This window comes from Dunckerocampus dactyliophorus, chromosome 3 (genome assembly GCF_027744805.1).
Source record: "Dunckerocampus dactyliophorus isolate RoL2022-P2 chromosome 3, RoL_Ddac_1.1, whole genome shotgun sequence".
Classification (NCBI taxonomy): domain Eukaryota; kingdom Metazoa; phylum Chordata; class Actinopteri; order Syngnathiformes; family Syngnathidae; genus Dunckerocampus; species Dunckerocampus dactyliophorus.
The window spans coordinates 28,080,496-28,096,242 of record NC_072821.1 but is presented as its reverse complement, the minus strand read 5'-3'; the positions used below and the strand labels follow the sequence as shown (position 1 = coordinate 28,096,242).

The 15,747-nt window shown below is 40.5% G+C and overlaps 1 protein-coding gene across 1 annotated transcript; it reads right to left on the bottom strand.

The window, feature by feature from the left end:
- Positions 1 to 6,881: 6,881 nt before the first annotated feature.
- fadd (Fas (tnfrsf6)-associated via death domain) lies at positions 6,882 to 11,366 on the bottom strand. The gene is made up of 2 exons (XM_054769629.1): positions 10,663 to 11,366; positions 6,882 to 7,568 (listed from the first exon to the last, which is right to left on the bottom strand). Exons 1-2 carry the CDS (start codon positions 10,955 to 10,957, stop codon positions 7,297 to 7,299), a joined length of 567 nt encoding a protein of 188 aa, XP_054625604.1. The 5' UTR covers positions 10,958 to 11,366; the 3' UTR covers positions 6,882 to 7,296.
- Positions 11,367 to 15,747: the final 4,381 nt, after the last annotated feature.

The following is a 15,747-nucleotide window of genomic DNA, read 5'->3' as shown; positions in this document are numbered from 1 at the left end:
CCAGACAAAAAAATAAAATAAAATAAAATATTTTAAGCTCGTGTTTACTGCATGCAACCACAGTTAAGTGTGTCCCTCCGTCTTCTTTCATCTTTTTAGCATGCCCAGTTTTAAAACTGGGGTCGAGGGCATCCCTGTCAGCATTTGCATTTAAAAATAAGGGACATTTTCCAGAAAGTAAAGTTCTGTTTTTTCCACCACAATTTCGACCAGCAGGGTTGGGTGCCAGAAAAGAAGGGTAAAATACAGGAGTTTCCCAGGGAAACTTTTATTATTATTTAACTTTATATTTCACCTTAGACCCTTTCTTTTGCTTAACTTGGTTTCCTTTTTTCCAGTACAAACTCACGTGTGACTGTACTGGATGTTTTTGTCCACCTCAATATAGTTGGATATAACATTTTGATATCCGTCTGATACCAAGTAAATACAGGGCCATTGTAGTTGATACCAATACCTTTTACGTAGACACTGTTCATGATTATTCAATGATTTTTTTATTTTTGCCTTCAATTTGTTGATCGTGATCATGATTAGAATAAAAAACACACACAAAAATTTTGGTAAAAATAAGTGTGTTTTATCAACACACTTATCTGTGAACAATTTAATATATAAATAAAACAATATAAGACATTGTAACAATATCAACAATTATTCCCTTTTATTACATACAATTCAATACAAAGTCAACAAAGCAAAAATATTAAACAAAGGCAAAAACTGCCACTGGCTGTCTCAGTTTGTAATCAGCATAACAATTTATACAATATATTTGAACAACACAACAAAAAATGCACTGAATTTGTGAAAATACATTTTTAAAAACCCCGCAAAAATATAAATCTCACACTAGTATCAATCCGTTACAGATACTATCCTGGTATCAATCCAATCCACTCCACTTTATTTATACAACACATTTTAGAAACACTGTGTTGCACAGGCTAGTAAAACAATAAATAAGAAGTAAAAGTACAAATTACTGCAGTAAAAAGTAATAAATCAAATAAAAACAAAGACATTAAAAACAGTAAAATGTTTAAAACAAGAAGTAAATCTATAAAAGCAATAAATAAAAGCTAGGATAAATAAAACCAATCAAAACTTAAAAGAAAACAATAAAAGACACAGAGGACCACACAACTCATGCCGAGTTAAAAGCTAGAGAATAAAAGTGGGTTTTAAGACGAGACTTAAAGCATTCAACTGTGGGGGCTGCTTTTACATGAGAGGAGAGCGTTCCACAGCTTGGGGCCAACAACACAAGTCTTAAGCACCACTAGTCGGAACTGTCAGGTTTTAGGTTGAGGCTGTCGAGTGCTTGACCCTCGGTGTGCAGAGACGAGGCGGCGGCTTGCGGAAAGATGAATAACTTTAATGGAGCACGAACAAGTGCAGGTACTCACAATGAAACAAGAATAAAACAAAATGCGACACAGGAAAAAGGCTCTGTGGAACAGGACACTTGGTAGAGACAGGTAAGTGTTCTCTTCAGGTTACAGCCCATGTGAGGTGACGAAGTACGATGAACCAGCGCCGCTTCCTCCCAGCAGGAAGTACAGTCCGCCAAAATAAGAGTGAGAGGCTATAATTGGGGTGATGTGCTCCCTCTTTTTGGTTCCTGTTAAAAGCCGTGCCGCAGGGTTCTGGACTAAATAAGCGAGAAAGTGCATTGTGGTTTATTCCAGAGTAAAGTGCATTACAGTAGTCCAGACGTAACAAAATAAAAGTCTGCATGACTTCCTCAAAATGTTGCAAAGATGAAAAATGTTTGGATTTTAGATAAAAGCTGAAGATGATAAAAACAGGATTTTACAATGGCGTTGGTTTGTTTATTAAGTTTAAGGTCTATTATGAAGCCAAGGTTGGTGGCTGTAGGACGTACATGGTTCTTGAGGGGGCCTAAGTCCAAAAGGGTACCAGTGTGATTGAACAGGATAACCTCTGTCTTCCCCTCATTGGGCTTCAAGAAATTTTGAGCCAAACAGACTCAAGCAGGGGTGTCAGGAGGGCATGGTCATTTCTTGTGAGTGATAGATATACTGTATTTGGCAGTCATCTGCATAAAAGTGATTGGAGATGCCATGCTTTTTAAATATTACACTAAGTGGGAACAGGTACGGAGCAAACAGAATGGGGCACAGAATTGCTCCCTGGGGGACTCGACAGTGAAAGGGGGGCGGTGGATGAGGTGGAGTCCCCAAAACTTACAGTAAGGCATCTCCCTGACAGGTAAGACCTAAACCACTCAAGGGCAGTCCCCCTGACAGCCTTTTTACGAAAATATGGCACAATAGCAGAGGACCGGCTGCTGTTGATGATATTACAAACAAAGGAGCCATTAGTTGCCCACACCTCCTTATATAGGCAAGGGGGAACTGGGTCAATGGGAGAGGACGAAGGCTTAAGTCCATCAACTACCTTTGTGATAAAAGCTAGTGACACAGATTCAGACTGATAAAAAACCTGAGAGCACTGTGTCAATATAGACAAATTAAAAGAGGGGGGTGATATACAGGGTGTATCAAAAAAGTAGACTGTCCAAATAGTACACCACTAAAGTTACAATTGAATATTTTCATGAAATTTCTTTATTTGCATATGTATGGACATCATCTTTCGGTCCATACCAAAATTTATTGCATAATTGCTTGCATGACCGACCACAGGCCCGTTTTCCGGTGGGCAAAAAAAAAAGTCCTCCAAAAAAATTAAAGCGTTAAAATTGAAGGAAAAGTTTTAAATACTTAAACATTTAACACTGTGCAAGAGTTCCTCCTTTAAATTGTTGAGCAGAGTTAAATTAACACTGAATGATTTGACAAGTAACACTTTTTTACACCCTAGTTAATGTTAGCTTTACTCGCTAAAGTGTCAGGCTATTGACACTTGAAAGTGTTAAAATTATTGTATGAATGAATGCCATTAACAACAATTATTTCAAAACTGACATTTATTTTGCCTTCTTACTGGACATATTGCGAATGGAGGTATGATGTACAATCTCTCATCTGAAACATTACATGAGCTTTGAATATCAAAAGGTTTTGTAAAACTCCAGCTCTGACATTTTTTTATGGTTAAGTTTTTGACCTTTTGGAAAGAATCTTTGAACAGCTTATGACAGCGATAGCTACAGTATATAGCTGTAAGTAATTAGCTAATGTTAGCTATACGTAACATTAGCTAATTAGCTTCGTATGGCACCTGCGCTGTTGAGTGCGGGCAATAAACAAGGGGTCGAAGTTGAAATCAACTCTGAAAGATTAATTCATTCATTTATTCATCTTCTATGCCGCTCTCTAGGGTCTTTAGGGTCACTAGTATGCTGGAGCCAATCCCAGCTGACTTTGGGCGAGAGGTACACCCTACACTGGTCGCCAGCCAATCGCAGGGCAACTCTGAAACATTAACTCTGAAACACTCCAATTTTTGCTCTAAGGTTGTCTTCAACTAAGGACTTTCATAGTTGGGTCTGATTCGCGGTGCAGCGTCTGCAGTATTGAGGTCGCTGTACGGGACCATCGTGGTGAAGAGAGAAGTGGTTCGGCAGTGGTTGAAGCAAAAAAACAGGTGTGGGAGGAGTTTGGTGAGGCCATGGAGCACGACTTTCAGTCGGCCTCAAAGAGGTTCTGGCCACCTGTCCAGCGCCTCAGAAAGGGGAAGCAGTGCCCGCTCCACAGTGGGGACGGGGGCCTGCTGACCTCGACTGAGGATATATTCGGATGGTGGAATGAATACTTACTATCTACGAACGCAGATAGTTTATCACCGTGGCTGAGGTATCTGGGGTAGTCAAAACGCTCCCCATTGGCAAAGCTCCGGGGATGGACTAGTTTCGCCCTGAATTCCTCAAGGGTCTGGATGTTGAGGGACTGTCTTGGCTGACACGTCTCTTCAACATGGCGTGGAAGTCGGATTGGCAGACCGAGTGGCATTTCAAGAAGGGTGACCGCAGGGTGTGTTCCAACTATAGTGTGAAGCTTCTGGGATGAGACTCAGCACCTCCAAATTTGAGGCCATGGTTCTCAGTCGGAAAAGGGTGGATTGCTCCCTCCGGGTTGGGAATGAGGTCCTGCCCCAGGTGGAGGCATTCAAGTATCTTGCGGTCTTGTTCACGAGTGAGGGAAGGTTGGAGCGTGAGGTTGATAGGCAGATTGGCGCAGCGTCTGCACTAATGCGGTCGCTGTACCAGACCGTCGTGGTGAAGAGAGAGCTCAGCCGGAAGCCAAAGCTCTCAATTTACCAGTCGATTTATGTTCCCACCCTCACCTATGGTCATGAGCTTTGGGTTGTGACCGAAAGAACAAAATCGCGGACACAAGTGGCTGAAATGAGTTTCCTTCATAGGGTAGCTGGACTCACCCTAAGAGACAGGGTGAGGAGCTTGGTCATCCAGTAGGAGCTCAGAGTAGAGCTGCTGCTCCTTCACATCGAGAGGAGCCAGTTGAGGTGGCTCGGGCATTTAGTCCACATGCCTCCCGGACGCCTCCCTGGTGAGGTGTTCTGGGCTTGCCCAGCCGGGAAGAAGGTCCTGGGGCAGACATAGGACACGCTGGAGGGATTATGTCTCACAGATGGCCAGGGAACGCCTTGGTGTCCTCCTCTCTTACAGCGTTTTGGAGGAATTTTGGCCCACTCATCTTTGCAGAATTGTTGTAATTTAGCCACATTGCAGGGGTTTCCAGCATGAACCGCCTTTTTAAGGTCATGCCACAGCATCTCAATAGGATTCAGATCAGGATGTTGACTAGGCCACTCCAAAGTCTTAATTTTGTTTTTCCAGGTAAAACCAGGTAAAAGGCTTTTGAAGCTCTGGCTTCTCTTTGGCACAATCGTGGCAACGTGTGGGTTAATCACGTGAATGTGTGATGCAAGGCACACTTTCTGTCCCCTCACTGAATGTGTGCTGCTTTGGAAATGAGTATGCCTCTGTACCATCCCAAATGTTCCATACCAAAATATCTGATTTTGAAAACATATACTGGTAAGCTATGACTTGTATGTGAAATGGCAATGGCAGAGAAATGGCACAACCTGACACTCCAACATTAAATCAATAAATGGTTATCGTTAAAGACATTTCCAACATGGAAAGCCTCACTTTCTCCCTGAGACTTAAAGCAGCTTTTTTTTTTTTAACAACAAATGGTTGAAATTGTTTCATAAACGTATTCTTTTTTGTGCATTAAGGTTAATTCAGAAGGGAATTAAAAAAATAGCTTAAAATAATTTTTGCTAATGAACATGCTGGACATGCAGTATCTGTAAGGATAAGATCTTAAAGTGGGTGTTTCCAGTTTCAGAAATAGATTTGTCGACAGTATGTTGAATGTCCCACACTGATAAGGACTTGTTTTCCCATGTAACAGCCGTCTGAAGCTCAGGCTCTGTCAGCACATCATTGAGGTGCAAAAATGCTCCTGTGATGTCACATGTCAGCACATTTTAAATACGTTTTAACCCAAAAGAACCCAGACCCATTTCTGCTTAAAGTAAAGGTATGTTGTTATGTTATGTTTTTTTTGGTAAAATATTACTAATTGATGTGAAAGATGTGTGCTATTACATACTGTACATGTTACATTCTTCATGCTAAAGCTATTCTCAACGTGAGACACGTGTAGTACAAATGTATTTTGAATTTAACAAGAAACATATATTTATTGAAAAAGTGACATTTATTGAGTGTCTTATTAGTATTTCTGCTATTGTGACAAATACGTCACGTCAGGCTTTCCATAGAAATTTGATGGCTAAAAGCCCGATAGTGTTATTTTCCTAGCTTGTTTTTACATCAGGGTGACGTAAATAATGTGATGTGAGTGTGTTGCAGGTGTGCTTCTGAACAAACATATATTTATTACATATATCCATACATCCATCCATCCATCCATTTTCCTCCGCTTATCCGGGTTGGGGTCACGAGGGCATGTTATGTATATAAGAAATGAATTTGCAGAGATTATTTTAATTGTATTCTTTAAAGGAAGATACTACAAAATGGCGCAGTCAAACAGCAAAAAGATTGACACTTTCATGTAAGCAGACACAGTTAAAACAAAACAGGTAGCTAAATATACACAAAAAACTAATCACAATTGTTTTATAATAACAACTATAATAATAAGAGCAGTAAATTATTATTATTGTTGTTTTTATTGTCAAAATGTTGGGAATGAGGTCCTGCCCCAGGTGGAGGAGTTCAAGTATCTCAGGGTCTTGTTCACGAGTGAGGGAGGGTTGGAGCGTGAGGTCGATAGGCAGATCGGCGCAGTAATCTGCACTAAGGCGGTCGCTGTACTAGAACGTCGGAGCCGGAAGGCAAAGCTCTCAATTTACCGGTCGATCTATGTTCCCACCCTCACCTATGGTCATGAGCTTTGGGTCGTGACTAAAAGAATGAGACCAAGGATACAAGCGGCTGAAATGAGGTTCCTCTGTAGGGTGGCTGGACTCACCCTAACAGATAGGGTGAGGAGCTCAGCCATCCGGGAGGGGCTCAGAGTAGAGCTGCGGCTCCTTCACATCGAGAGGAGCCAGTTGAGGTGGCTCGGGCATCTAGTCTGCATGCCCAGCCGGGATAAGGCCCCCAGACAGACCTAGGACACGCTGGCGGGATTATGTCTCACAGCTGGCCTGGGAACGCCTTTCCTATCAGTAGAGCTGGAGGAGGTGGTCGGGGACCAGGAAGTCTCTGGGGTTCCCTACTGAGACTGCTGCCCCTGGACCCGGATAAGCAGAGGAAAATGGATGGATGCATTATTGTAAAAAAGTCTATGTAATACAGTATATTAAATTAGCAACAAATTAGCAAACGTTAAAATTTTTACTCTCCTTGGAGTAGCTTGTGTCTTTTAACTTATTTTTTAATAAGTAACAAGTGGCTTACACAGTATTTTGCCCATCAAACCAAACCAAACCAAACCAATCAATATATGTATTATGTTATACTAAGAAAATAATTACCTTTATTTCATAAACAGTGCTTGTGACTTGTAAGTACTCCAAAATTTCAGGCCTATAACTTGACTTGACTCGACCTGTCTTGTCTTGACTTGGATGTTCACACTTTGGGATGAAAGCCTTGAGACTTGCTAAACACTGACTTTCTCCAATCTCTGCAAATAGCTGCTGCATACAAAACTAGCATGCACACAAATACACATCCCTGTATTTTACAATGCGCAATGCTGATTTATTTACACCGGAAAATCCTTTCAAATATTTCATACAACATTCTTCAATTGATTTGGTTTACATTTTCATTCATCTCTCAAGTCTTCCTGACCATCAAATGCATGCGATTCTGTCCTCCACTTTATCAGCTGTGAGGTTTTGCTGACACGCTCTAAGCGCCTCGATCAAGTCTTTGGCAAGAGCCTCAGCGCCACGACTCTTCCTCCAATCCTTCAGCAGCTCTCTCGCCGTCTCTTCCAGATCGGTGGGATACCTCGCAGCCACAGAATCCAGTTTACTTTCACTCAAACCCAGTTTCCGTCCCAGTTTCCGCCAGGTCCTTCCTAGATTCTCAGCAATCACGTTGGTGGCGATGTCCAGTTTAGCTGAGGAAGTAGGAAAGACAGAAGTGGGGAAATAGTTTTTTATGGAAAATGTGGAAGCAATATTTAAATGGATGTGCAGAAGTACGTTAATAAATCTCGCTCTCTGAGGCCTGAAAACTTGCGCTGGAAATAGAGTTGACAGCTTGGGGCTTTTAGCTCGACGCCTAGCACTCTCGACTCTCATTCAGCAAACCCTGGTTTGAGCCCAGGCAGGTTACACATTTAGAATGCTGATTCCTTCACATGTGGCTGCCCATGTATAGACCTGTTCCACCTCTGTTATTTAGAACACCAGTAGTTTATTCGTTCTTCAAGACGTTCTAAATGGTTGTAGTGACTATGACCAATGTTTGTGCAATGATTCTGATTGATTTTCCATCTTTTCACAGGTTTACAATTGCTTGTTTTTCCACCCATAGACAGCTCTCTGGTTTGTCTATATCTATGGCTTTAAACATTAGCAAGCTAGCGAGCTAATTAGTTAGCCTCTAATTTATTTACTGTATTCTAAACTTAAGGAAGGGTTTGTGAGGAAGTGAGGAAGAAGGAAAAAGAAGCCAAAAACAGAACTTCTTTTCTCTCTATCATGTGGGACGTGCCATGGCTGACTCCATGCATTGTTACAGTAATCAAATGCCATGTCTCAATCATGGAACATTACTGATGACAAGTGGCCAGAATACTCCATTGACCTTAGTCTTTCAATATGTTTTGAATTAAAAAAAATAAAATAAAATGAATAAAACAAATAATAAAAATAAATTTTAAAAAAACGTGATAGTGCGATGGAGTGATAATCGAAGGGCAGTATTGCGAGGGATGACTGTGTGTGTGTGTGTGTATGGAGATTTTATATATATATATATATATATATATATATATATATATATTCAAGAAAGATATTCAAGATCATTTTTCCCCCAGTTTAGATCTTATGTGTTTTTGAAGTGTTCCTCTAATTTTTTTGAGCAGTACATATATATATATATATATATATATATATATATATATATATATATATATATACACACACACACACACACACACACACACACACACACACACACACTTCTGATCAAAATCTTAAGACCAGTTGAAAAATTGCTAGAATTTTCATTTTGCACATTTGGATCTTAATGACGCTTTAAGTAGAGCTATAATATGCAAAAGCAAGAAGGGGGAGTGAGACAAAAAGCATTTTGAAAAAGTAATTTATTGAAAACAACAATTAAACTGAAATAGGCCGTTTATCAGCTGATCAAAAGTTTAAGACCACAGGCTATAAAAGCCAAAATCTGCTCAAAATGTTCATTTTCTGTCAGGCATTCACACTGTCATGCCCTCCTGATGGCCAAAGCTAAGAAGCTTTCTCTTTTTGAACGTGGTCGGATTGTCGAGCTGCATAAGCAAGGCCTCTCGCAGCGTGTCATTGCTGCTGAGGTTGGGAGCAGTAAATCAGTCATTCTACATTTTTTGATGATCCTGAGCATTATGGAATAAAAAAGTCAAGTGGTAGACCCCCCCCCAAAAAAATCACACCTGCGCTGAGCCGGAGGATCCAATTGGCTGTCCATCAAGACACAGGGCGGTCTTCCACCCACATTAAGGCCCTTACTGGTGCCGGCTGCAGCGCAATAACCATCAGACCGCATCTGCGGGAAAAGGGTTTAAAAAAAACAAAAAACAAATTCAAATTCGTCTCCTTCAACACCACAAAACTGCCCGTTTCGACTTTGCCAGGGAGCATCAAACATGGGACATTGAAAGGTGGAAAAAAAGTTTTATTCTCTGATGAGAAAAAATGTAACCTTGACGGTCCAGATGGCTTCCAACGTTACTGGCATGACAAGGAGATCCCACCTGAGATGTTTTCTACCCGGCACAGTGGAGGGGGGTCCATCATGGTCTGAGGTGCTTTTTCATTCAGTGGAACACTGGAGCTTCAGGTGGTGCAGGGTTGTCAAACGGATGCAGATGTTGCAGCGGGCATCCCTCATGACTGAGGGCCCTCGTCTGTGTGGTAACAGCTGGGATTTTCAACAGGACAACGCTGCAGTTCACAATGCTCGCTTGACCAAGGACTTCTTCAGGGAGAATAACATCACTCTTTTGGACCATCCTGCATGTTCCCCTCATTTAAATCCCAGAGAGAACATTTGGGGATGGATGGCAAGGGAAGTTTATGAAAATGGCCATCAGTTCCAGACAGTTGATGCCTTTCATCAAGCATGCCCAAGCACATTTTTGAAGTGATTAACAAGAACGGTGGAGCTACTCATTACTGAGTTCTACTGAGAACATTTTTTGTTCTGGTTTGGAGAGTTTTTTGTTATTTTTTTGAGCGATGGTCTTGAACTTTTGATCAGCTTATAAACAGCCTATTTCAGTTTAATTGCTGTTTTCAATAAATTACTTTTTCAAAGTGGTTTTTGTGTCACTCCCCCTTCTTGCGATTTGTACTACTATGCATGTGAAATCTACGTCATCCGTCGATCTATTTTACGGCAGTTACAGAGCGTAAACGTAAGGCACCAAGATTTCTACTACGCATGTGTAATATACGTCACCCCTCCCTCCCAAAAAACGCTCTAAAGATTTGACAAATTGCAACATAATCACTTTTTTTTCTTATATCATATCCATGGTTCAAGTGGATAAATTAAAAGCCCTCTTTTTTTGGTTCCATGAATTATTATTATTTTCACCACTGAAAAAATACAAACAAAAGCATTTGTTAGCAAGATATGAATGGTATTTCTCCGTGTAGAAAAAAAGCTAACTCTAGCTGAATCCTTTGGATTAATCAAACATTGCAGTCTGTTTATTAAGTGAGCTATTGTGTGCTCAACTATACGACGGTTTGGCTAAATGATCTTAAGAATTTTGAGGACGTAATTTCCCTTTCAAGAAATGATCTTAACCAATGGAGAAAAACTGTAGGCGCAAAGGGCTTCTTATGGTAATTTGAAATACTAATATTTTCAAGCACTTCCGCATTTACAAAAACAGACAAGGGATTACTGCGTTTATCATGTCGTCAAATGAAACGATACATGCAGAAATGTCGTTTAACGCACAGAAAAGCCAACAATACCTTTCTCCGCCGGGCATGGTTGGTTGCTTGTACACTCCTCAGGTGTGTGAAAGTTTTCCAACTTGTCCGCCAGATCCTGTCGTTCAATTTCTTTGAGAAATTGCGACAGCAACTCAGTTTGATCTTGTTTTAGCTGGCCTCGCTCAATCAAACAACAGAACAGTTGCAGTCCACTGGTGATCTTCTCGGCCTCCCTCTTCCCCACCATTGTCCTACACAGAAACTTCAGTTTCTCCAGCTGTTGGCTGTTCAGCTGGTCGGATATGCCCAGTAAAAGAGCGTTAAAGGAGCTCATAATGGGACACAAAGCCTGCTCACACTCCACTGACAGACGTACCGAAGTCCGGAACCATACAAAAAAGTTTTACTTTCGCTTCCGTGTTGCCTGAAGAAGTTGGAGCAGAATCCTACCTGCACAATTAAAAATAAGTTATGAATATTATTGTATGATATAAGTTATCAGTAGAACACTATTAAAATCCGTACGAATGTGGATTGTTAATAAATACAATATTGTTCGTGCACTGTGCATATCTGTCAACCTTCTGTTTTCACCCGGAAACTGCCGTATTTTGCCCTTCTTTTCCGGCGCCCCTCCGTTTTAATAGTTTATCGCATTTCTTGTATTTTAACTTTAATGAACAAAAAAATCCTCTTTGGTTGTGCCGGAGCACAACTTTGGGTCGGCTCGGCAATACTCGGGCAAGATCGACGTAATAATACATCCTGTAGCAGGTAAAGTCAGGCCTTCAAAATAAAAGACGTCAGTAAAACAACTGTCTGGTGTTCTCTGAAGAAGTTTGAGCACAATACAGTATACATTATATACTGTAATGTGTGTGTATATATATACATATATATATATATATACATATACATATACATTAAATGATATTGAAGGTACACTGTTTATATTTTTATATTGATAGGAAAGGGAATAACCACTTAGACACAGGAGAGCTTATGGGACAAAAAGCAAAGTAATGTAAATGAGCGCAATGGAAGTTTTTGCTTTTGTTGAGTTATTTTGCACTATTAACATTACTTTGCTCAAACACTAAAGGGAATTATTAGATTATTTTGTTTATTGATACATATATTCTTGTTTTAAAATCATTCATTGAGCATGAAAATTTTAAGTAAAAAGTATCAGTATTGGCAATACACTGACCGGTATTTACTTGGTATTGGATCAATACCAAATTTGCCGTGCAGTGGATCAGCTATTCACAATTTGGTAGGCTATTTACTACCACGCACATTCTCAGATTTTTTAAATTAAAAATATTTATTTAATTCATTTGTAGCATATACACACATGCCTTGACATAAGTAATAACTAAAAAATGAATAATTATGGAACTTCCTTTTCATTTTCTGTACTTAGAGCTGTCTTGCTAGGTGCTAGTGTGCTAAATGTTAACTGTTGGTATTTTAGCCATTCTCAATTTAAATAATAAAATGGTAACACTTCACAATACGGGATACAAAATGACAGTAGTCAATGAGGAACAAACCTCCCTAACCTCTAACCCCTAACCTCCTAACCACTACTCATTAGTTCTCCATTAGTTCCTCAGTAACTATTCAAAATGTATGTGCCTTAATTCCTCAGGAACTATTCTGCTCATTAGTTCCTCAGTAACTAGTCTAAATTTATGTGCCTTAATTCCTCCGTAACTACTCTACTCATTAGTTCCTCAGTAACCAGTCTAAATTGACGTGCCTTAATTAGTTCCTCATGAGTTCTTCATTAGTTCCAAAATTTGTACACATTATAATGAAAAGTTATCTGCCTGAGCCCTTTCCATAAATAGCACTATCTTTGCTAACTGTTAGCATTCAAGATTCAAGATTCAAGAGTTATACTATGCAATGAAATTCTTATTCTGTTCATTCTATATATACCAATAAATTAAGCAACAACAACAGAAGAGACATTAATACAAATGAATAATACAAATAAACAAATAAATAAAGTGCTATGAGTGTGTGCGTGTGTTGCGTGCGGCGTGTGTGAGTGCTTCGTTGAGAAGCCTGATGGCCTGTAGATAAAAGCTGTTTGCCAGTCTTGTGGTCCTGGACTTCAAACTCCTGTAGCGTCTGCCTGACGGTAGGAGTGTGAATAATGAGTGTTGTGGATGTGTGCTGTCCTTGATGAGGTTGTGTGTTCTGCGTAGGACTCTAGATTTCTAAATGTCTTGCAGTGAGGGGAGGGCTGCCCCAACAATGTTCTGTGAGGTCTTGATCACCCGCTGGAGTGCCTTCCTATCACGTGTTGTGCAGTTACCGTACCAAACAGTGATGGAGGCGGTAAGGACACTTTCGATAGTGCATCTGTAGAAGCAACTCAGGATTGTGGTGGACATGCCAAATTTCCTCAGTCTTCTCAGGAAGTACAGTCTCCTTTGGGACTTCTTCATCATTTGTTGGGTGTTGTGAGACCAGGTGAGGTCCTCGCTGATGTGTGTGCCAAGGAACTTGAAGGTTTTCACCCTCTCCACCTCAGTCTCATCAATAAACAGGGGTCTATGCGGCTCCTTTTCCCTTGTTCTTGGGTCGATGATCATCTCTTTAGTCTTATCTGTATTGAGAAGGAGATTGTTATCATGACACCAAGCTATGAGGTCCGCCACCTCTCTTCTGTATGATGTTTCAACACCACCAGTGATCAGTCCGATGACTGTAGTGTCATCCGCAAATTTAATGATGCTGGTGTTGTTCTGGGAGGCCACGCAATCGTAGGTGAAGAGCGTGTAGAGGAGTGGACTCAGCACACACCCCTGTGGGGTCCCAGTGCTCACAATTCTTGAGCTGGATGTGCGGTTGTGGACTCTGACTGACTGGGGCCTGCCTGTTAGAAAGTTAAACACCCAGTTACAGAGGGAGGGAGACAGGCCAAGTGTGAGGAGTTTATCTGAGAGCCCTGTAGGTGACTAAAGGCTGTGTGGATGGCAGTGTTGACTGCATCATCAGTGGACCGGTTCTGGCGATATGCAAACTGTAGAGGGTCCAAAGTTGCCGGGATGCTCTTTTTGATGTGGGTCATGACTATTCTTTCAAAGCACTTCATAACAATAGGAGTGAGTGCTATAGGGCGATAGTCATTCAAGCAGGTCACGTTGCTCTTCTTGGGTACGGGCACAAGGTGGTGGACTTAAAGCAGGTCGGTACAGATGCTTGTGCAAGCGACAGGTTAAATATGTCAGCAAGCACATCAGCTAGCTCTGATGAGCAAACCCGAAGTGCACGTCCTGAGATGTCGTCTGGGTCTGCTGCTTTTCGTGGGTTTGTTTTGTTTAGAACCCTGCGCACATCAGCTGATGTCACCATGAGATGTGAGTCCTGTGTGCTCCCCAAGTCCAGCCACCCTCTCTGCTCATCAGGAGTTTGGGTGTCAAAGCGGGCATAGAACTCATTCAGCTCATCTGGAAGTGTGGTTTGGCTGGACGTGGCTACACTACTCCGCTGTCGATAGTCTGTGATGTGCTGGAGCCCCGCCCACATGCGCCGAGGGTCTGAGGTGGAATAGTAGCCCTCCAGCTTCTGTCTGTACTGTCTTTTGGCCTCTCGTATGGACCTCCTCAGGTCATATCTGGCCTTTTTGTAGTCATCAGCGGTGCCCATGACAAATGCAGTCGAACGAGCACGTAGCTTAGCCCTTACATCACAGTTCATCCAGGGTTTTTGATTGGGGTATTTTCTGTAATACTTGGTGGTGGTAACAGTCTCTATGCATGTGCTAATGTAGCCAGTAACAGCGGAAGCATATTCATCCAAATCAACAGTACAATCTTCCCTCCCCGCTGCAGTATTTATATATTCCATCCATCCATTTTCTATACCGCTTCATCCTTATTAGGGTCGCGGGGGCATGCTGGAGCCTATATATTTTTTTACATTTTCATAAAACAGATGTCTGAGTTAAGTTGATGGCAAGTGAGACTTTTTCTGAAATAAAAACATTCATTTTCGATTTTTCAAGTTCAGCATTATATATACATTGCTGATGTTGCACCAATAGAAATAGTGTTAATAAGACCTGTTGTCGTTCTGTAGTGAAGGGTAGTGTTGCAGGCAGCAGCTGTAAGTAACTGAAAAAGTAACCAGTAATGTAATTTAGTTACTTTCTAAATAAAGTAATCTGTAAAGTAACTAAGTTACTTTTTAGTTCAGTAATCAGTAGTCAGTAGTCGGATTACTTTTTCTTAGTAACTGTGGCAACACTGATTATGACTTTACTCCCATCATATTAGTATTACATTTTCCCCAACCTAATTTTGTTTCTCATTATATTATGACGTTTAAAATAAGGCTGTCAAATGATTGAACATTTTAATCAGGTTAATTACAGTTTTCAAATTAATTCATCATGATTACTCACCATGTCACACAAGGATACCTTATATTACCTTATCGTATTATCATATTACCTTATCATTTTCCTATGCATTTTAAACTAGCAAAGTACATTTGGAATACAGGAAGTGAACAAATGTATTACAATTGATGTGAAACGGATGGGGGGGGTAGAATTAAATAGGCTTTGCTTCTTCCTACTCCTTTTCGGACATGTAGAACAGTAAATTGTCCTATGATGTATTCCAATGTAACTTGTATGCATGTTCAAAATACATTAAACTATTACTATTACCATATCTGAAATATACCCGTTTTTACTGTATTTTATTGAAAGAAAGAAATATGACAGAGCAGGATTATATATATTTGTTTGTATTAACAGCGCTAAATTAACTTCAAATTTAAATCAAGTGAAGAGAAGGCACATATGTCTGAAAATCTATTTACCTAACACTGGTTTCTTTAATAGCAGAATATTTGAATCAGACTTCGACTGTGTTGTTATGAGCAATGAGGAGTTGCGTTCAAAGACACACGTCATTTAAGTTGAAGAGTTCACATGTTTTCAGTGAATTTTCTGGGATTTCTGAGCACACTTAAATTCAGCAAATTGACCTTCCGCATTAAGAGATAGAAAGTGAGTAATAAGAATATCCACTTATTGATTTACATGGCATTTCTGTTTATTTCGACCACCCATACACTCATGATAAAGACGTTGTT